This window comes from Oreochromis niloticus, linkage group LG22 (assembly GCF_001858045.2).
Source record: "Oreochromis niloticus isolate F11D_XX linkage group LG22, O_niloticus_UMD_NMBU, whole genome shotgun sequence".
Classification (NCBI taxonomy): Eukaryota; Metazoa; Chordata; class Actinopteri; order Cichliformes; family Cichlidae; genus Oreochromis; species Oreochromis niloticus.
Window position 1 is genome coordinate 35,309,670 of NC_031985.2, and position 23,377 is coordinate 35,333,046.

At 40.1% G+C, this 23,377-nt stretch overlaps 1 protein-coding gene across 3 annotated transcripts; it reads right to left on the reverse strand.

Annotated features, from left to right (window-relative positions):
• Positions 1 to 19,778: 19,778 nt before the first annotated feature.
• Positions 19,779 to 22,103, reverse strand: LOC106099046 (uncharacterized). 3 transcript variants are annotated; one of them, XM_013277586.3, is made up of 3 exons: positions 21,503 to 22,103; positions 20,970 to 21,252; positions 19,779 to 20,799 (listed from the first exon to the last, which is right to left on the reverse strand). In XM_013277586.3, the coding sequence occupies exons 1-3, from the start codon at positions 21,586 to 21,588 to the stop codon at positions 20,194 to 20,196; spliced, it is 975 nt and encodes a 324-aa protein (XP_013133040.1). In that variant the 5' UTR covers positions 21,589 to 22,103; the 3' UTR covers positions 19,779 to 20,193. The 3 variants fall into 3 exon arrangements, with proteins under 3 accessions (XP_013133040.1, XP_025757898.1, XP_025757897.1); XM_025902113.1 differs by lacking the exon at positions 21,503 to 22,103 and having other exon boundaries at positions 20,976 to 21,495; XM_025902112.1 differs by lacking the exon at positions 21,503 to 22,103 and having other exon boundaries at positions 20,970 to 21,495.
• Between the last annotated feature and the right edge of the window lie 1,274 nt (positions 22,104 to 23,377).

Consider the following 23,377-nt stretch of genomic DNA (forward strand, 5'->3'; position numbering starts at 1 on the left):
TGTGATCACTCTCCTTCTTGGTCAAATAGCCCTTACACAGCCTGGAGGTTGTGTTTGGGGTCGTTGTCCTGTTGAAAAATCTGTTGGGATGGCATGTGGCTGCAGGATGCTGTGGTAGCCATGCTGGTTCAGTGTGCATTCAGTTTTGAATAAATCCCCAACAGTGTCACCACCAAAGCCCCCCACACCATCACACCTTCTCCTCATGCTTCACGATGGAAACCAGGCATGCAGAGACCATCAGTTCACAACTTCTGCGTTGCACAAAGACGCACTAGAACTCTGTGTGGCATCTATCTGGGCTCTAATCTGAGCTGCTGTTAACTTGTGATTTCTGAGGCTGGTGACTCAGATGAATGTATCCTCAGCAGCAGAGGGGACTCTTGGTCTTGCTTTCCTGGGGCGTCCTCATGTGAGACAGTTCCATCGTATTGTTTGATGGTTTTTGCGACTGCACTCGGGGACATACTCAAGGTTTTAGCAGTTTTCCAGACTGACTGACCTTCAGTTTTTAAAGCAATGATGGACTGTTGTTTCTCTTTACTGAGCTGATTGGTTCTTGCCATAATATGAATTCTAACAGTTGTCAAGCACGGCTGTCAGCTGTGTACCAACCTGACTGCTGCACAACATGACTGATGGTCCCAACCCCATTAAAAAGGCAAGAAACTCCACAAACCAACCCTGACAGGCACACCTGGGAGGTGAAACCCTTTCAGGTGACTACATCATGAAGCTCATTGAGAGAAGGCCAAGGGTCTGCAGCATTAACTACAAAGGGCGGCTACTTTGAGGAATCTACAATATAAAACATATTTAGAGTTATTTATAAATTTTTTCTTTGCTACATAATTCCATATATCTTACTTCATATATGTGATGTCTTCAGTTTATATCTACAATGTACAAAGCAGTAAAAATAAAGAAAAACCATTAAATGAGAGGGTGTGTCTAGGGATGGGTATTGATAAGATTTTAACGATTCCGATTCCATTTTCGATTCTGTTTAACGATTCGATTCTTTATCGATTCTCTTATCGATTCTTATTTTTAAAAAGGAGAACACTAAGGTCGATTAGCATAGAACTTTGTTTTATATGTTCTCTTTGAACAAGATAGAAATTTAGGAGTAACATGGCCTTACAAACCCACCAGTGAGATCTTAAGAGATCCACAGCCTACGGCTCTTCAATGGGGTGTCACAGGGTCCCCGGGGAAAATTGTAAATGTAAAATAATAAAATAAATATTCTTCTGTAGCAATAACAAAGTATAACATAAATTATTCTGTAGCAATTACACAAGAATATTCAGTAATGTCCCTGCCTACAATTAAACACATTCACTTACCATCTGCTGTGGCAAATGGCTGCAAGGCTTTTACCACAAACTTAGTCACTGCTCGGTGACATTCGGGCCTGAAAAGAGACGCTACCAATAGACTGCAGCGACAACTGCCAGCGAGCGCCAGCCAGACTCTGTCTGTCTCTCTCATCATGGTCACCTAAATGCACAGTAATGGCAGGTTTTGTAATAAAGCAGATCGCGCTAACATAATATGCACTGTTAGTTGATTATTTACCTGCCGCATTAACGGGAGAGGACGTGCAAACCGCTGCTGCTGGGTTGAGATTCACGAGTCCGGAGTGGAATTAAAAACACGACATTCATTTAAGTTCATCGCGTGTTTTGTGAGCAAATGCTTTTGCATATTCGTAGTGTTTCCTCCCTTAAATGAAATATCTACTTTGCAAGTATTGCAAGTTGCCCCGTTGTCATCCGTTCTGGTAAATTATAACCAAACTTTTGAGCGTTTGAGCCGCTTAGGCGCCCTGTTTCCTGCCAGGTACGCTCCGACGCGCCGCAACGTGGTGACGTCATTCGGGGCGACTGGAATCGATAAGGGAATCGTTTGCAAAAATGGCAAACGATTCCAAGGAATTGAAACAGTGGGAACCGGTTCTCAACAAGAACCGGGTTTCGATACCCATCCCTAGGTGTGTCCAAACCTTTGACTGGTAGTATGTCTTGAAAAGTATATAAACCTAAGGTTTCATCATATATGAAACTTAGAACCATAACATTGTCTTGTGCAAATTAGAGGTTTAATAGAAAATGTTCTAAAAATTCAATCAGTGACTCAGGTCACAACAATGAAACATATGCACATATTTAACAAAATTATTTTCAGAGTTAAAATTAGAGCACCATTTGGACACTGCAGCATTTTGTTCTGGTTGCATTAGACTAATGATATTTTGGCTTTTTGTGGGACAAATTATCATATTTGCTTAATCCAGCATGAAAAATAAATGGCATGTTAAAAGGATTCCACATGCTTCATTTTGTAACATATATGTATAAGTATATGAATTTAATCATATCTGGACTATAATGTGTTTTTATGCAAATTAGAGATGGCTGAGCAGGAAACGTTCTAAAAAATTGTCTGATTTAAGCTGAAAGGACTCTGCTGTATGCACAATGACACAACTACAAAGAATGTTTTAGCCTTGTTTGATTCCAGGACTGATGAAGTAATTTGTACAAATGATTGATTACCTACCTTGTATGATAATTTAAGTTAAACACCTCAGCAAACTGTTTCTAGTTTTCACAATGCCTGCTTAATAACAGTTAAGCAGGCATTGTGTGTGCTCCTCTATCACAGTCTGGTATGGTGCAGCCACTAAACAGGACAGGTGCAGACTGCAGCGGACTGTACAGGCAGCAGAAAGGATCATCGGCGTCCCCCTGCCCTCCATCCAGGACCTGTACCTCTCAAGAACCAGGAAACGGGCAGGGAAAATCATCACAGACCCCTCACACCCTGGACACAGACCTTTTGATCTGCTGCCCTCTGGCAGACGGTACAGAAGCCTGCAGACCAGGACCACCCGACACAGGAACAGTTTCTTTCCCCTCGCCATCTCCCTTCTAAACATTCAAACTGTCACATTGCTCCCACTGCCAGACTGCACCAGCACCTTATGTACATTCTGTGGTACTCATTTCATCTTTCATTTCTGTCATCCTGTATTTTATGTATATAAGATTCAGATTGGTTATCTATGGTTGGTTTACACAGCTTTGTGTATGTTTGTGTACATGTATATATCCACACGTGTGTGTGTGTGTGTGTGTGTGTGTGTGTGTGTGTGTGTTGTGTTGCTTACATTGTTGAGATTTACATTGCTGTGCTTGGGAGTCACCATCTACCGGAACCAAATTCCTTGTATGTGTCTGCGCATATACATGGCCAATAAACGTGATTCTGATTCTGATTCTGAAGTTTACATACAAGCTCATATTGATGAAAAACAGCACTTTGTTTTTCTGTTGTATAAATCTGATCTGAGCCTGAAGTTAAATCTGCTGTTTACTGAATTTGAAAGGCACAAAAATATGGAGGTTGAAGGACAGTTCCTTGAACAATTAACATTCCCTTTTGGGAATTCCCAAAACAACATTAACAATGTTAATTTGGGACTTAACATTCCCAAAAGGGAATGTTAATTTTTGCCTGCTTCATTAGCATTCCCATTTGAAAATATTAATTCACACATGTCTGATCCAACAGTTATATACAAAGATGCTACAGGAAGTTTATTCAGAAATATTCAGTGCCCTCACTGGACCTGTGGTGCTGACAGGTTTCTCCTACCAAGGAGAAAGCAGATGCTATGAAGCACACTACAGTATAAATTTCCTTTAATTTAGATTTACCGTAGTATAGATTGATTTTTTTCTTAGAAGTGGATCAACACTTTGTTCCACCAATGCAATAAACCTCCTCCAGGCTGAACCATAAGTGGGATTTGTTCTTCAAGCCTAATGTCATGAAAGAGGCTAAGTGGCTCACTTCAACACCATAGTTGCATCATTTGATGTAGTCGGCAGAAAGTCCAGGAGCCAAGGAGAAAGAGTCCTCGGCTGTCTGTGTCGACAGCAGACACACAGAAAAAAGGGGTAAGGGAAGGGAAGGGGACTCCAAGCTAAGCTAAAGGCTATCCCCTACAAACTGACATTCCTGGTTCTTTTGCTTGCCAGCACACAGTCACATAATAACAAAATAGATGAGCTTCAACTACACATTATTTAGTGCAGTTTGAAGCACTGTGTCATCAGAACAGCCCATATTCTGCTGACTTCAGAGCAGATAGTACTAATCAGTTTGGTAACTGCAGCTAGGTTAGCTATTAACAAGCTACATCACTTAGTTACTTAGTATATATCAGCTGATCCTGACAGCACTGTTATAACAACAAGAGAGTTTAATCATGCAAACCTGTTTCATGCAAAAAGTTTTCTGACAAAAGAAAAGAGCATTTTTGATCAAGTCTACAAAAACCAGCCTTTTGCTGCATCTGGGACTCTGAGATCATCTCTCTCATCTCCTGGTGTTTTAGCTCTCGTGTGGCCTCCTGTGAATTTGACCCTATGGGTTTGTCTTTTTTCTCTGTGTCATATCTCATTATTACCAGAGATGGGCAGTAACGCATTACAGGTAACGCAAGTAACGTGTTACTTTAATCCAATTACTTTTTTCAAGTAAGGAGTAAAGTAAGGGATTACTGTTGCAAAAAAGGTAATTAGATTACTGTTACTTTCCCGTAAGCATGCTAAACCGTGATTTCGTTTGCAAGTGTCTCATGACAATGATGTAAGCGAGTGGGACATTCATGGCAACAGCTGTGTGCAGATCAACAATGGATAATATATCGAGTGGGGGAGAGAGTATGAGCGTGCAGCATTTAAAGCGTGGAAGTACTGACCGTACTTTGAGTTTGATTCCGTAAAAAGTGACCAAAACATTAGCGTCTGCTGTGCGTGGGAAGAAAACTTCTTTTTACAGCGAAAAAACCCCTAAACTTCTGAGCAGGCACCGAGTACGCTGCCATGGGAATGTGAAATTCACAGAGAAACTCCCAGATCCCCTCACTGACATGATGGCTGTGACCAGTAGCGGTTTTTGGTTTGGGCGACACGGGCGGTTGCCCGGGGCGGCATCGTGGTGGGGGGCGGCATCACGGGCATTGGCAAAAAAAAAAAAAAAAAAAATTGCTCGTACTCATGCTGCCCCGACATCAGCCAGCGCATATTGGGGATGGCATAGGCAATGGTCGGTTGTCTATCGCCCATTTGCTGGGAGTAAGGGCGCCCTCCGTTAGCGAGGTGCGCCTGCTGCTTACGGCACAGGAAGGAGAGGGCGGGGCGGCGGGGAGCAGCATCTAATAACCAACTCGCAAAATAAAACAAAATAAAAACAAAACACCAGACATCATGATACAGACTTAAAATTTTGTTTTTTCGAAATTCTATACGCGAAAAGTGAGCGCGAGAGCCCTCGGTGCGCCTGCTCGCTGCTGAAGTCAAAGTAAACTTTATTGTCATCTCCGCTACATACAGTCCAATATATAGAGAGACGAGACGACGAGGCTCCAGTTACAGCAGTGCAAGTAAACAAACAATAAATATATATATATATATATATATATACTAGAGGTAATCTATAACAGGTTATAACAGAGGGATCAATAACAATTTAAAATTTATAATTTACAGTTTGATGATTTAAAGTTTCACACACAACCCGTCGAAAGGGGAGGGAGACCTGCTGCTTCCAGATAGAGCACATTTCATTCATAATGATGTCAATCCAAGCCCATTATGTATTCATGATTTGAATCCTGGGTTGTGTGAAATCCCAGAAATACACCTTAGACAAAGTGAATCTGTGAACTAAGGTGTAGGTCTATTAGGTTATGTTGTGGTGATCCTCGGGTTGGGGGATGGGTGTTCATACTGGAGTGCAAAATTAAAACCAGTGGAAGATGGACAAGAAAAGTTCAAAGCCATCAGGTGCTCAGTTTAGAAAAAATAGAAAAGAAGAGGAGGAGAAATGAGCAAAAGATACAGGTAAGCAGATGTGTCATTGGATAATGGCAGGTCATCCTGAACCATTCAGAATCAGAATACTTTATTAATCCCTGCGGAAATAATGTGGGTTACAGTTGCTCCAAAAAGAAATGGTTGATTATTACACATAATGAGGGCGAGTGGGGGCAATCTTTATTTATGGATATCTGTGGTTTGATTTATCTGCATGTGTGAGTTCAATGGGTTGTTACCAGCATCTGGTGAGAATGCCATGTCAATAGGGCCTGTAGGAATATATTTCATTAGAAAATCAGTGACTTGTTCACACCTATTTTACCCGCTGTATGTTGAGGCATCTGAGAATCAGGAGATTTCAGGACTTCTGCTAAACCGCTTTAGTACAAATGTCATATTATAAATTGTCTTTCTTCTTTTTCCCTGCCAAGGAGGTTATGTACTTGCACACAGTCGATGATAAGTGTATAAAATGTAACCTTGCTAGCACAAGTAAGGTTGTATTTTTTCTCATCATGGTTCTTTCAAAACATATTTTTCTTTCCAAATTGGTCTTCTCCTCAAAAGTAAACTGGACTGGTGAGAAAACACTCTGTACAAGAAGACCCAAAGTTGGCTTCATCTGCTGGGCAGCCTGTGGTCCTTGGGAGTGTGCAGAGCCTTTTATGACACGTTCATGGCGTAAGCAAATTTTATATGTGGTTGTCTGCTGGAGAGGTGGTACCACGGAGACTGACACAAAATAATTTAATAGACTGGTGCAGAGAGCCAGCTCTGTCCTGACCAGTCCACTAGCTTCTACAGAGGAGGTGGGTGAGAAGAGGATATTAGACAAGCTACGGTCCATTATGGACAACACCTCTGAACCAATGCATGAGACTGTGGAGGCCCTGAGCAGCTCCTTCAGCAGTAGATTGTTACAGCTACAGTGAAAGATGGAGCATTATCATAGACACGTGTCTTCATCCCAGCAGCAGTCAAACTGTACAATGCACACATTCAATAGATACCTGCTAAAATATGCATGTATATTACCACTCCTAATGCACTTTTATGTAAATATGTTATCTCAGGAAACCTTGGGTCCAGGCATTCATGCGGATGTTACTTTGAATTGAATTGAAACTTCCCTTTACATTCTTGGAAACCAGGTGGTTATACACCTCTCCGCATGTAATTATTTGTTATTATTAATCTCTGGCTCTCTTCAGAGAGTGTCTTTTGTCCTGCAGATGGCCCCCTCTCCCTGAGTCTGGGAGGGGCGGGGCCATCTGCTGGAGGTTTCTTCCTGTTGAAAGGGAGTTTTTCCTTCCCACTGTTGCCAAAGTGCTTGTTCATAGGGAGTCACATGATTGTTAAGGTTTTGTCTGTTGTTTTGTATTACTGTAAGGTCTTTAGCTTACAATATGAAGCTGGCTTGAGGCAGCTGTTGTTTTTATTTGGCGCTATATCAATAAAAACAAATTCAAATGAAATAAGGCCATTTTTAAGTATCCACAGGAGATATCATTACATTGTAGAGTATTTTGTGTGTGTGTGTGTCATGATGTCAAAAATTGTTTGTAAAAGCTTGTGTATTGCATAACAGACTGGCAATGTCAACAGAAGCAAAGGCAGAATAAGGAATATGCTAGCAATACTGCAAAGAGTACAGTGGCCCTGAGAGGCCAAACGGACTGCAACTTAAGAAAACACCAGCAATAAGTAAAACGCTGCAAAAGCACACAAAACACAACGGAAATAGGAAAAACGACAACAGAAATAAGAAAAAACAGATTTCCAAAAGCACAAAGGAAGTGTTTCTGGGGAGACAATAACCCGACTGACCAGTTGCAGGAACCAAAATATGCTAAGAATTGCGCTGGGAGACACTTAAAAGAAGTGGAGGATCTATCGGTTTTGTGAGGAAAGAAAAGATGAGAGGTAAGTGTGTTAGCCTAACTATTAGCCTAAAAATCCGTCATCAGTATTATATGAATCATGATAAAACACGCCTACCATGTTTTGGGTTCCTGCAACTGGTCCGTCGGGTTATTGTCTCCCCAGAAACACTTCCCTTGTGTTTTTTCCTATTTCCGTTGTCGTTTTTCCTAGTTCCGTTGTGTTTTGTGTGCTTTTGCAGCATTTTTCTTATTGCTGGTGTTTTCTTAAGTTGCAGTCCTTTTGGCCTCTCAGGGCCACCATAAAAAAGTGCTATAAACACGATCTCTCCCTGCTGGTAATGCAGCTACTGCATGCACTAATGCAACTTCTGCATGCATGTAGATTTCAATGTTTTGGAGATGCAAAGCATGAAATGGACATGGTGGACCGGTTTGTCTATTACACGCTTTGTTGTGATATCGGGTTTCACACAACGCTCTGACAGCCTGTGACCATCAGGCACCAAAAGGCTAATCACAACTACTGCAACTAATGCACAACACCTAAATTTCATTGTTTCAAAGGCTTAGCCTACCATCTATGTGCAATTACTGAACATATCACAGTATGCCATGTAATAGCCCCCTGCCCCACGGAAGCAAATGTTATTACAGTCTCCATTAGCAAGGCATCATCATAACTCAGAGCTGCTGCTGTAACATGAGGCTCTAAATGACAGCAGAGTAGTTTCTACTTACGCTAACATCTTAACACTCGCTCTCTTTTCTTCCCCCCTTTGTCTTAGCAGGATAGTTCTTCTTGCTATTCTTGCTAAGAATCCTAGCAAGATTAGAAGACACAAATAAAATCTTAAGTTTCTTGTGGTGCTGAAAAAACAATGCAAACACATAATAAATAACTACACCACATAAGGAACAAGCATTTACCAAAGTATACAAAATCAATGACACCAACAGAACAAATGTTCAGAGAAGCATCTGATGCAGCACTGACAGAAGACAAACAATGATTTTTTGCAGCATTAATCTTTTATTTGTACCATTGTTAGAGTTTACTGTTATATTTTTTATGTTCAATTTACATTTTGATCAACATTTTATCGTTTTTGATGGAAACACATTCCAAATTCATAATTCATATAAGAAAATTAAAGTTAAATTAAAGTAAATTTTAAAATATTTTTTGAGTTTATTTAATAAAAACAATATTGTACTGATAACTATACTTGATTAAGGTGTAATTTTGTTTTCTAAAGAAATGGTTATTCTCATAAACTCTGAATCTGTTAATCCATTAAAATTACATAAGAGTGTGTTCTGGTTTGTGGAAACCTCCATGTTGAACACAGTGACGGTTTCAACTAAAGAGCTCTTAGTGTTTGTGTCTGCACCTTCAAACTCAAGATATGAAGAACTCTACCTGTGTTTGATCACCTAAGAAGTGGGCCCCTTCACCGAAAAGGGAAAACAGAGGAAAGAGACAATGTGGCATCTGGATAATATGTCCTCCTGCTCCTCCTCACCTCACCTCAAGCTAACATACAAGAGCAGAGTTAAACTTGCTTATTTATTCCAGATATTGTCATAATCACTTATTATTAGCAGATTAGATATACCACCCTCCTGTCTCTGGACAGCTGTCAACAATTTTAGGCTTCGGTGTCCAAAAAATTACACTTTCGCTCTGATAAACAACTTTTCTACATTCTGACATTGTACAACTGACTGGAACAATGTTGTATCCAGTTCAAAGAAAGTTTTAAAAACTCCCCTTAAAATTGCAGTCATTGGACAGAAGTGAGCTTCACTGACTCATATCAGACTCCTTTCACAAACTTTTCAAGTATCCTCCAGAGTCAATAAACATGTACACGTTTGATAGCTGCAGTAAACAGTGGACTGACAGACACACACACACTCTAACATCTGCCTTGTCTTCTTGTATGTCTTTGATAATGTTTTCTTATCCCTCATTAGCAGCCCCATGAAAGCCACTACACATGCATAACAGCTCTCCACATGCAAGTCATACTTTGTTCTTAAACCATAGGCTACACAAACACAGCTCCAGATCATATCCTGTATACACACATATAAAACACAAATGCTTTCTGCTTATGCTGCCTTCAACTCTAGTTGCTTGGAATGTACATGTATTTGTTCACAGGCAAAAAGACAACAATTCTGACGGTCATAGCAAAATTAAAAGTAAAACTCTCCTCCTACAGGAAATCTGATCTTATTGCAAACTCACAACAGCTTTTAACGTAATATAAGGCATTCACAATCTGCCAAATTAATAACAGGAATATATTTGGAGGATGTTGGTCTCAGCATGTCTGAGGACTGAAAACTGTAACAAACAAGGAGTATACTCTTTTCTTTCCAGTACAACAATCATTTTCTTGAAAATATGTTTTTTCTTACAGGTAATTCTGTTTTTGAAAACAACTTTTAGAATACATCCTAAGTGAGCACACACCCCTCACTGCTGAATGATTTTTGAATCATCTTCCACAATTTAATATCTCCCTGTTGATGGATTTATCAGGAAAGAGTGAACAAACTTCATGCAAACAAATGATTCTCCTGATACATTTCTCTCTTTACTTTGGGAAACAGTGGGAAGTAAAACAGTCATGTGGTCAAAAGTGAATCCATTCATTTAAAAAAATGTAAATTTATAAATAAAGGTAAAAATGTTCCTTTTAAAGTATTGTAATGCAAAAGAGGCTGAAACAACTAAGAGTTATTAACTTTGCTCAGAAGGATGTAATAATACTGCCTGTACAAACTAGCTAATTTCAATCCATGATGCACTTGATGGGGCTGAAACATAATCCATGTGTTTGATTAGTCATGCCTGCACCTGCTGGAAGGGGGCGCTGTGGCCATGATGCCTCATTTGGAATGAAGCAGAAGGAGAAGCATAGCGTCCCAGCGTCTTCGCTGATTTATCCCCTTTTCAGGTACAGAATGATATCGACTGAGAACAACAGCATCTGATTTTAATATGGAAAACAAATTACATTCAAAGATGCAAAATGTGGGGTGACTTTAGGTCAGGAAGTAGCGTGTGTTATCAGTTACTTTGGAAGGGTGGTGGTTCGGTCCCTAGCTGCTCCAGTCTGCACACTTTATATCCTTGGGCAGCATACTAACCCCCAGTTGTTCTCTGTTAGGTTTGTTAAGAGGAAAGATTCCCCGTACATAACCATGAGCCACTGGTAATTTTACTGTTAATGTTTTCATGGTGGTTGCACATGGGGGTTAAATTGGGATATAGTAGGTGGGGGAACCCTCACAAGTGTAGTGGTCCAGCATGGGGGGAAGGATGACTCAGGCATGAGTCTCATCATTTGTTTAGTGAGCTCCAACAGATTTTTGTTGTTCACTGCTCTTTGCGTATTTAGCCAGCTGAATTATGGTCATGAGAACAATCAGATTGTAAGCATTTTTATTTCTTTTTGCTCTGTACTGTTTCTAGCACATTTCCAGTATGTGGTGAGTGGGGGTGGGTTACAAGGCTGTGGGGGGAGGTGTGGGAGTTGGACTGCAGGGCCAAGCCAAGCACATCCAATTTAAATATGCAAATGTTATCACAGGGAGTGGTAACAAGAAACATGGTACCAATGAGGGAGAACAGAGAACAACACAGGACTTAATATAATTAAATGTTTGCCTCTGTCGGCCTGCCTGATCAAGAATCAGTTATCTCATTTAGAAGTTGTAGAAAACATTTCTTCTTAAACACCTCCAGGGGAAAATATAAATAAATGTTTTGTATTATATATAACCTAATCCTGACTTCACAAGTGAGCAGTCTCAAGACCCTAAACCTGTTTGTTCACAAGAAGAGGGGTTTAAGAGATTTATATGGCACACCTTTGTAGATTTCCTGAAGCCAGGAGTCTCTAGCAAATAATTTACAAACCTTACAGAGAAACCTTACAGAGCACTGTAAAGGAACCACTGTCTTTCACCTGAAAGGCAAGGTAGCAAAGAACAAAAGTGCAAGGACACAGTCTCCAAGACTGAACTGGCATTCCACAGCCTGCCTGTCATAGATTTTATTCATCTTTTCCGATGAGCTCTCCAACCTCTCTTTTGCCATTTTACCTGCCGTATGCTGCCATCCAAGCGACGTCTTTTTCAGGGACATCTCTGCTTATTTCAGCAGGACAATGCAAAACCACATTCTGCATGTGTTACAACAGCGTGGCGTCGTAGTAAAAGAGTGCGTGTGCTAGAGTGGCCTGCGCGCAGTCCAGACCTGTCTTCCATTGACAATGTGTGACGCATTATGAAGCGCAAAGTACGACAACGGAGACCCTGAGCTGTAGAGCAACTGTTGTACATCAAGCAAGAATTGGAAAGAATTCCCCCTACACAGCTTCAACAGTTAGTGTCCTCAGTTCCCAAACACTTATTAATAATAACAATAATACATTTTATTTGAGGGCGCCTTTCAAAAACCCAAGGTCACCTTACAAAAGAACAAAAATTAATAAAAGGAGCAATAGTCATAAAATCCATAAAATAAGTTGAAATTGCAAAACAGAACTTGACAACAGATAAAATCAGAACTAAAGCGAATAAGCCAGTTTGAACAGATGTGTTTTGAGCTGTGACTTAAATACAGGAAGAGAGTCTACATTTCTTATGGCTGGAGGAAGAGAGTTCCAGAGCCGAGGAGCAGAGCGACTGAAGGCTCTGTTCCCCATAGTGATAAGACTTGCGGACAGAACAGTAAGATGAATAGCAGATGAGGATCTGAGAGGGCGGGAAACAGTGGTGATATGTATGGAGGACCACAAGAGCCACGCGCATCGAAATAAAAAATTCTGTGCTTAATTTTAATAAACTGCATTTCAAAATCCTTTTTCGAATTCCACTTTAATAAACTGCATTTCAAAAAACATTTTCGAATTGAACTTTAATAAACTGTATTTCAAAAACCTTTTTCGAATTGCACTTTAATAAAAACATTTTCGAATTGCACTTTATTAAACTGCATTTCAAAAAACATTTTCGAATTGCACTTTAATAAACTGCATTTCAAAAAACATTTTCGAATTCCACTTTAATAAACTGCATTTCAAAAAACATTTTTGAATTGCACTTTAATAAACTGCATTTCAAAATCCATTTCCCTTTCCTCTTCGCTCAGGGATTAACATGTGGATTAGCAGTTGGATTAGCAGTTGGATTAACAACTTCATTTTAAAAATCCTGCTGCTATTCAAATTAGCCACACCGTGGGATGTAAGGAGCTCTCTGATTGGTTGGTCAGACACAGGCTGTCTGCCAGCCTGGATTTTTCTAGCTCATAGCTTCGCCCTGCTACGTGTGTGCTTGTACAAAGGCCGTTCAGCCTCGGGATTTACACTCGGCTCGACACGGATATGTGAAGAATAAAGGGACCCTGCAGCGAAACGGAGAGCCCACCCTCTGACTGAGTGCCCGTTTACTCAGTCTGACCACCTGTTGAAGGTAACGTGCTAACATGGCTAACGCTAGCATCACCCCACGTAGCCCCGTTATTTTAAGGTCATTTTAGCTTATGAAAATTTTACGTCGCAGCTGTACAAGCTAGCTACGTGTTTTGTGAGCTGCTGTGCTCTTCACAAATAAAGCTGGAAGCAGCTCAGACTATTAGAACCAGCACTGAGGCCTGTTACATTTATACAGTGTTAGAGCAATGGCTGCAACCTACAGCCTTTAAACTAGCGATTAAAATGCTGACAGTAAACTCGTCAGTCCAGATGTTACCATATTACTCTATGGTACTTAGAGTTAAAACAACTGAGACAGGCTGATTAAAATAACAGCTGTCAGTTCTCTCATTCCTTATATCAAGACTGGAGATCACACTACTGATTTCAGTTCATTTAATATGTGAGTGCACAGATTCATTCTCAACTGGACATAAATGATGATCAAAGGTTGTATATATGATGAATTCATCAAATCCCAGCCTCTAACACAGTGCGCTGAATCTTAGCTTTGGATGTCCAGTATATTCTAATCAGTGCAATGTAAGCATTCACTGAACCTACAGTATCTACACCTGTGTGGCAAATGTGTGGTAAAGATACAGATAATGAAGTTTAATTATTAATACAATATACATCATGAAAAACAAAAGCTGAAATTGATTCAGTTTAGTACTTTTCTCTGTATGTTCTGTGATTATAAAGGCCTTAAATTCTGTGGTATATACTGTAAATGATTTTCACAGAGGTCTTAAAGTAGTTAAATCACTGCTGATAGTCTGGTTGTTTATATTTTCATGTTTTTGTGTCTGTAGGGCTGTTTGATGATGATTTGGACTCCTCTGGGTGATGAGGACACACCCACATCTGTTCCATACTGCAGCCATGGATGGTGTTATAGCTCTGAGTCAGCTTTGGGCCATCAGATGCACACACTGGAAAACCAGCGCCTGTACTTCATGCAGGAGAGATGACCTCAGTGATGTAGGTTCATAAGCGAGTTCAAACATTTCTGACCTCTTATCACTTAGATTTCTTAATCTTAAAAGTGAATGCATTTAAAGCAGGAACTGCACACGTAGTCATCAGAAGTTTGGCAGCATGAGTACTGTAAAGTCTTGTAGGGCCCTTGTTAAAAATTCCACAAGCACCACACCACATTTGTCATATACAGTTCCATTTTGTACAGGACATTGTTGAAATTATAAACTATATATTCTAGTTGTCCACTTGTCAGTAATTTTTGAGTAAATGGATGTCACTGATAAATCAGTGGTGATTCACCTGCAAATGTTTTTAACAAACTTTGTTTTTTGTAGAATTCATCAGCAGCTGTGAGGAGATGTATTTGAATATCTTCTGGTTCCACTTTTCTTAACCTGGAAGCTGAGGATGGCTGATTCCTGACAAGGACACACACCTCAGCGCTTATCATGGGTGTTACATCCTCTGTGCCGCAATTCCAGAGAAAACGAGAGAGCAACGACCACTCATTAAGACCAGACAGAAATCTGTCCCTTTCTGGCAGCTGTGAAAACTTCCAATAAGAAAGTTTGCATTCTTAGAACAATGCTGGGTCATGTGTGATGTGTCATCATATGAGGATATTACATTTTGACTTAATTCTGCTCAATTAAGTGTTTTGTTCGTTGATCCAATATGGCAGCTTTTTATTGTGCTCCAAGTTAAAACTCATTGTCCTCATGAGCACAGCATCTAACAACTCTCCTTAAAAAAGTCGATTGACTTTAACTGGACACAGTGGTTTCCAGTGGGAGATACATTCATCACTCATCCGTGACACTGGAGAAGTTAGTGATGGGTAGATGAGGCCTCGTGAAGCGTTTCAGCACATTCCCCAAACTGTATCGATACTGTGTCGACACAGTGTTGCTGTTTTGCTCCATACTGACACCTGCTGGACCTTAAATATCATTGCAGGGAACTTACTTGAGACTCACAACAGACACTGATTCAATGACATAGTCATACGTGTATACACTGTAAGGTATTGTACTTTCCATGGAATCATTTTATATGTTTTACATTGCAAATATTGTAGAAATCTAAAATATACTGTGAATGACATAAAGTAAAAATTAAAATGAAAGTATTGTGAATATAATATTACCCATTTAAATGTAATTGATTCAGAGTTTATTATAAATTTCTATTCAGAAAAATACATTTATCCAATGTTTTTGCATTCAGTCTATTGCGGGGGTTTTCACACCATTTCCCCAGCTTTGGAAAACTCACAGGCACAGATGAAGCTGGGGTACACAAAAACTGTAAAGTCAGGTGGAAAAGGTTCTGATAAGATGTCTTCCTCATCCCCAGTACCTTAAAGGATCCTCTGATCTCGGAATTTTTCTCTCCGACACTCTCCACAATACGAAGGGGCTGGCAGTCCTTTATAATAAACTTCAGGACTGCCTGGTCCAGAACAGTCTTCCTAGATGCTTGATTTCAAAATAATAAAACACATATTAATTTTTTTTTTAAAAAGTGTTGATAAAGCTGTTCAGTGTCAATATAGGCCTACCTGTGTTCATTCTCAGTGTGTTTGTCTCCTCATTTTCATGTTTGGCTCTGTAATGCCTCTGTAACACTGAGGAGGTGCTTTTGTTTGTAAGAAAGCTCCGCAGAACAGATGCGACATTTATCCTGCATAAAATGAAATAAATAATTTACACTGCAAGTCACATTGCTGTTTTTCCTATTCTGATAGATTACACTGAAACAAAGACAGTCAAACTATTTGCAGTTAAAAGATCAAAATGATCCCACACAGCAGAAACATTTCCATTTTGTTATGGAAAGATGTGTATTTTTATTTATCTTTGCGAGAGTCAATTTGTGGGGGGTTTTTGTTGGCGACTCGTTCCGTTGACAGATGCGGATGCGGTACCTTTTAAACACAGCTTGGCGTGTTGGTAATGAGCGATACAGCAGCTGTATCGATCACGTGACTTTTTCTTAAAGCGACACACGCACCGATACAGGCATCGCTAGGTGAGCTTGATACATGCGCCGGTGCGTCAGTGTTGCTGGACCCATCACTAGGAGAAGTCACCTGAGTGAGTGATAAAACAATTTTCCATGGAAAATCCAGAGGAACTAAACTTTGTTGTTGTTTCTTTGGGCTCAATTTCAGCTCTAGCAGCATCTCTCAGAAGAAAACCGTTTTGCAAATAATCAGATAAAAAGATTGTTGAACCAGGTGGTATTCTCTGGAGTTTAAGACCAAAACTGAACTCAAACAGTGAATTGACATTAGACTGGAATTCATAAGATGAATAGAAATAATGCTGAAGCTGAATGATTCATTCATGTATATATATGACTTTTTTTCCCCCCAATTCACCAGGTCTGTAAAGTTCAGTATGACTGTGGTACATGATACAAAAGAATAAATACAGAAGAATAAAAACTTTGTGAATAACTTTACTCTTCTTAAAAATAACTCATAAAACAAGTAAAAGTACAAATGTGTACAAGTTAGAGACTTCCTCAGTAAGTTTACACTCTTTTGGAGTGATTTTAATTGTGTGTTAAAGAGAAAGAGATTAGGAGGTAAAGTAGAGGATGCAGAGTCAATCATCACTGAGGTCATCTCTCCTGCATGAAGTACAGGTGCTGGTTTTCCAGTGTGTGCATCTGATGGCCCAAAGCTGACTCAGAGCCGTAACACCGTCCATGGCTGCAGTATGGAACAGATGTGGGTGTGTCCTCATCACCCAGAGGAGTCCAAATCGTCATCAAACAGCCCTACAGACACAAAAACATGAAAATATAAACAACCAGACTATCAGCAGTGATTTAACTACTTTAAGACCTCTGTGAAAATCATTTACAGTATATATCACAGAATTTAAGGCCTTTATAATCACAGAACATACAGAGAAAAGTACTGAACTGAATCAATTTCAGCTTTTGCTTTTCATGATGTATATTGTATTAATAATTAAACTTCATTATCTGTATCTTTACCACACATTTGCCACACAGGTGTAGATACTGTAGGTTCAGTGAATGCTTACATTGCACTGATTAGAATATACTGGACATCCAAAGCTAAGATTCAGCGCACTGTGTTAGAGGCTGGGATTTGATGAATTCATCATATATACAACCTTTGATCATCATTTATGTCCAGTTGAGAATGAATCTGTGCACTCACATGTTAAATGAACTGAAATCAGTAGTGTGATCTCCAGTCTTGATATAAGGAATGAGAGAACTGACAGCTGTTATTTTAATCAGCCTGTCTCAGTTGTTTTAACTCTAAGTACCATAGAGTAATGTGGTAACATCTGGACTGACGAGTTTACTGTCAGCATTTTAATCGCTAGTTTAAAGGCTGTAGGTTGCAGCCATTGCTCTAACACTGTATAAATGTAACAGGCCTCAGTGCTGGTTCTAACAGTCTGAGCTGCTTCCAGCTTTATTTGTGAAGAGCACAGCAGCTCACAAAACACGTAGCTAGCTCGTACAGCTGCGACGTAAAATTTTCATAAGCTAAAATGACCTTAAAATAACGGGGCTACGTGATGCTAGCGTTAGCCATGTTAGCACGTTACCTTCAACAGGTGGTCAGACTGAGTAAACAGGCACTCAGTCCAGAGGGTGGGCTCTCCGTTTCGCTGCAGGCTCCCTTCATTCTTCACATATCCGTGTCGAGCCGAGTGTAAATCCCGAAGCTGAACGGCCTTTGTACAAGCACACACGTAGCAGGGCGAAGCTATGAGCTAGAAAAATCCAGGCTGGCAGACAGCCTGTGTCTGACCAACCAATCAGAGAGCTCCTTACATCCCACGGTGTGGCTAATTTGAATAGCAGCAGGATTTTTAAAATGAAGTTGTTAATCCAACTGCTAATCCAACTGCTAATCCACATGTTAATCCCTGAGCGAAGAGGAAAGGGAAATGGATTTTGAAATGCAGTTTATTAAAGTGCAATTCGAAAATGTTTTTTGAAATGCAGTTTATTAAAGTGGAATTCGAAAATGTTTTTTGAAATGCAGTTTATTAAAGTGCAATTCAAAAATGTTTTTATTAAAGTGGAATTCGAAAAAGGATTTTGAAATGCAGTTTATTAAAATTAAGCACAGAATTTTTTATTTCGATGCGCGTGGCTCTTGTGGTCCTCCATAGATATGAGGCAGGTCACACAAATATGAAGGAGCAGATTTATGGATACACTTGTATGTGAAAAGTAAGATTTTAAAGTTTATCCTGGCTTCTATGGGCAACAGGTGAAGCTGCTGAAGAACTGGGGTAATATGAGCTCTTAACGGAGTACGAGTTATGATCCGAGCTCAGAATTTTGAAGAAGTTGGCGTTTGTGAAGGGACCTTTTAGGGAGACCAAATAAGAGAGACATCAAGTTCAAAATGAGTAAAGATTTGCAAAATAAACTTTATCAGTTTGAACATTACATAACTTGTCTTTGTAGTGTATTCAACTGAATATAGGTTGAAAAGGAAATCATTGCAAGTCATTATATTCAGTTTTTATTTATGTTTTACGCAACGTCTGAACTTCATTGGAACTGGGGTCATACACTTCATTGCCAGAAGTATAGACTCACCCAGTCTATACTTCATGAAATGGGTTTCCATGGCCAAGCAGCTGCATCCAAGCCTTACGTCACCAAGCACAATGCAACGTGTCGGGTGCAGTGGTTTAAAGCACACTGCGGACTAGTGAGATTATTGAAGAGGCGTGTTCTCTGAACTGACACTTCTCAGTTTAGCAATCTAAAGGACAAGTCTGGGTTTGGGAGTTGCCAGGAAAACCGTACTTATCTGACTGTGTTGTGCCAAGTGTAAAGTTTGGTTAAGGGGGGATTATGGTTTGTTGCTTTAAGCTTTGTTGTGCCTCCCTTTTAACTTGTGTCAAAAGTGGGGACTTCAGACTATAGACCAGTTTTTAAACTGTGTTGAAAGGCCAATTAAAACCAGAGTTATGATAAATAATTTACACTGTGCATTTTCATGAACGCTGTTGTCATGATTAGTGATGACAGAAAGAACCGTAAAGAATGGAAGGTATTCACAAGCACTCACAAAGAACAAAAAACAAGACATGATATCTCCTTTCCTATCTGTGGAAATATGCACCATGGAAACTGTATGGCAATACGTGGCATTGGGTTGCTTGGGAGTGACGGCATAGAGAGAGAAAGTGATATCAACAGGGAGTGTGAGAGATTCGTGACATTTAAAGTGTTTGGAGTTTATAGTTGGTTTGTAGCGTTGTCTTTTTTTGTTTTGTGCATAAAAATAATAGGGCCACAACCACATATAATATGCATTTAAAGATACGAAAATGAGTCGTTAAAAATGTTCACAGTAAAAATTGACCATTTCCAACTCAAATTGTTTTTTGTGTGAGTTAAGGTCAGTTAGTTTTTGCCCGTTGCTTGAAAACATTTTGCAAAACTTCGTTCATTGTGCCAAAACTCTAAACACAAGTAAACATGACACAACACTGGAAAATATACCATTCACATCTGTGCCAAATTGAAACTCTACTCTCAAAACCTAAACTCTGCTATCAAAACCTAACATTCCTTTGTCAAAATGTAACTATGTTGACAAAATGACACATACTTGCATCATATGCAAACACTTTCAGATCAGGGGGAACACACTAGTTTACTTTATATAAAACACTGCAGTCTGTGATTGTCATTGTTTATTCAGGAGGCATATTTGCAGGAGACACATTTTCAAACAACCAAAAAAGCAAATAGGCCTACTCAATATTGTACATTGCAGTACCATGAAGTCAGATAAAGCAAAAACCATAATACAGTAATAGAAAAAACACTATACTGTAAACACAAAAAATCATGACAATTGTGCATACGTGGGCTCATGGATCCCGCCGTCTGTTGGGGTCTGGCCACAGGACCTCATCGACATCGCAAGCAATGTCTTCTCCTGCTAGGCACCGGGGAAAAATATCCCCTTGCATGTCGAAACCATCCATGGATTGCTGTCACCTGAATGTCGCCGCAGGCCTGTTCCACTGCCTGCAGAAGAGGCATGCGGGCATGTGGTTGGCGGTCATATACATGCCATCTCCAAGCCGAAAAAAATTCCTCTATAGGGTTTAAAAATGGTGAGTAAGGGGGCAAGTATACCACTTCAAGTTGATTGTGGTTGGAGAACCAGGCCTGGACCAGAGCAGCCCGATGGAAACTGACATTATCCCATATCACCACAAACCTGGGCTGATCTGGGCTGTTCTGTACAACTATATTATGGAGAGCATCTAGAAATGTGAGTATATGTTGGCTATTGTATGGTCCTAGTTTTGCATGATGATGCAGAAGCCCTCGAAGGCTTATGGCAGCACACGATGTGATATTTCCCCCGTGCTGCCCTGGGACGTGCACAATTGCCCTTTGGCCAATTACATTACGACCCCGTCGTCTTGTTTTGCACAGGTCGAATCCAGCTTCATCAATGAAAATTAATTCATGAGGCTGTGCAGCTCCATCCATGGCCAAGATTCTCTGTAAAAAAACAGAACATATTACTGTACTACAGTGCTACACATACAGAACCCTCACCCCATCACACAGGTACCTGTGCAGCTCTCAGAATGGATCCATGTGGTACATATTCAGCTGCTACTGGATTTCACCAATACTGTATTGTAAATGTAAAGGACAGTTACATTTACCCGTACATATTCAGCTCGAAGTCCCTTGACCCTGTCACTGTTCCTCTCAAATGGGACTCTGTAGAGCTGCTTCATGGTGATGCTGTGTTTTCCCAAGATGCGTCTGATGGTGGTGATGCTCACATGGTTTATGTTGTTGAATACTTGCCTGTCTGCAAGTATTTTCTTTCGTAGCTGGTGGAGACGGATGGCATTGTCTGCCCTCACTAGGTCCACAACGGCAAGTTCCTGCTGTTGTGTGAACAGGCGTTGGCGTCCTCCCCCAGAAGGTCTTCGAGTCATTCTAGAGACGTACAACCACATATTGTCATCGGTTTGCTTATTTTTCTTACAGTACTGTATATACTGTATCATCCACTGTACTTCAATATAAGTAATCATGGTATGTTTCACAAAAACTACCACTTTGGCTGCAAAAGAAGCATTAGCACCCTGCAATACCCTGTACACTTGATATGGTAATGTGATATACTGTAGAACAGTGCTATGAAAACCATCTGAGTAGAGTAGAAGGTAGAGAGGTGACGACATACCTGTTTTCTAGTCGGAATGTTCGTATTACAGATGCCACTGTGAAGCGGCTTAGATGTGGGTGGACTCTCTGCCCAGCTTCCCTCATGGTCAGGCCATGGTTGATGACATGGTCCACCAAAGTTGCTCTTATATCATCAGAAATATGGGTCCGTGCAGGGTCCGTGCAGGGCCTCTTCGACCTCCTCCTCCTCTTCCTCTTGCTCTCCCTCGATCCATGCTTGCAAAGTTCTTGAAATGGCTAAACTGAGGGCTTTTTGTAGTTGGCTAATTGGTTTTGAGTTTTGCAAGTAAGTGCCTTCAGGTGTGTATTTGAGTGGTTGCAATTACCCAATGTGTTTTGTATTTTGGATACATGTGTTTTCCAAATGGCACCCTGAAATTTCATTTTTGAACAAAGTGTCTTATGTATGAAATAGAGTGTAGTATGCAGGACCATGTGTGTTGCAAAAAGGAGTAACTGTGTTGCATGTTTGCAACTAGAGTGCAAAGCAGCGCTTTTGTTTAAGGTATGGGTACATGTGTTTGGGGTTTGGTAACAAAAGCTTCAGGTTGTGTTACTTTAGTCTAAGCATGGGTTTATAGTGTTCAAGCAACGGGCAAAAACTGTAATACAGTATGTCAAAATGAAAGTCAGAGACGTGAGATAGTGCTGAAAATACCAGACACCAAGGCAAGGTAAACACTTTTTCTTGGTGAAACACAGCGTAAGGTAAAATCAAAATATAGTCAAAAATAGTCAAAAATGGCCAGTTATGCTGTAGACCGTAGACTCCAGAGGGTTAATGTTTCAACATACCGTGGATGAGCAAATTTGGTGCAGCAGAACTCGTCTGGCCTGACCTCAACTGATAGAACATTTTTGGGATAAATTAGAGCAGAGAGAGCAAAAGTGCAAAATGACCACAAACTGCTAAAGCTTGTGGAAAACCTTCCCAGAACAGTGGAAGCAGTTATAGCTGCAAAGGGTGGGCTGACATATTAAAAACCCTATGGATTAAGAACTGAATGTCACTCAAGTTCATATGTGTGCGAAGGCAGATGAGTGAATACTTTATAATATATAGTGATTTTCAGTGAGCAAAGTGGTTTTCCATGTTTTTGGCTGAACTTTGGGTTAGATAAAATATTTCTTAGGTTATGATTGTTACATTTTTGCAATCCCAATGTACAGTTTTATTTCTAATGGTGATTTTAAAAATGGTGAATCATAGATTTATATTTTATTAGGGCACCCTTCTCTGTCTGAGACAGACAGTATATTGAAAATAGAGGGAGGGAGGGACTATTTACAAAATGCATGCTGTAAGCAGAGATCAAAATTTAACAATCATTTCTGCGGTATAGTAATGAGACAGAGGCTGTATAGAGCCCAGTGATAAAACTGTAAAGAAGTGGAAGTGCTAATTACAGTTAATGGTTTATTTGCTGTAATGTGGTTGGAAGAACCAGGGAGGTTTGGGGTTTTTTGTCTTTCCATCATGCTTTCCCCTACCTCTTTTTCCCCATCCCCCAACAAATGAACCCCCTGCTGCACTCCCCACGACCCCTCAGGATCTTCAAGGCTCTACCAATGAGCACTCTACATCCGTATTCCTTCCCAGAGACAAGAACCTCCAGCTCTGGTGAAATCCTTCACTCTGACAGTCATAATGCGCAACACAAATCACATGCTTGACACCAAATGATTCCACATCATAGAGTTGCCAAATAAAAAAAGCACATAATATGTAGAATTTCATGGTTACTACCCTGAGCATGATATCTGCTCGCCTAATGAAGCCATTTGCAAAGAACAAAAGACAAACAATTTTGATTTCTCATTCTACTGAAGTGAAATGTCCTTGCATCTTAGATGTTTTACTCTAAATAAAAGT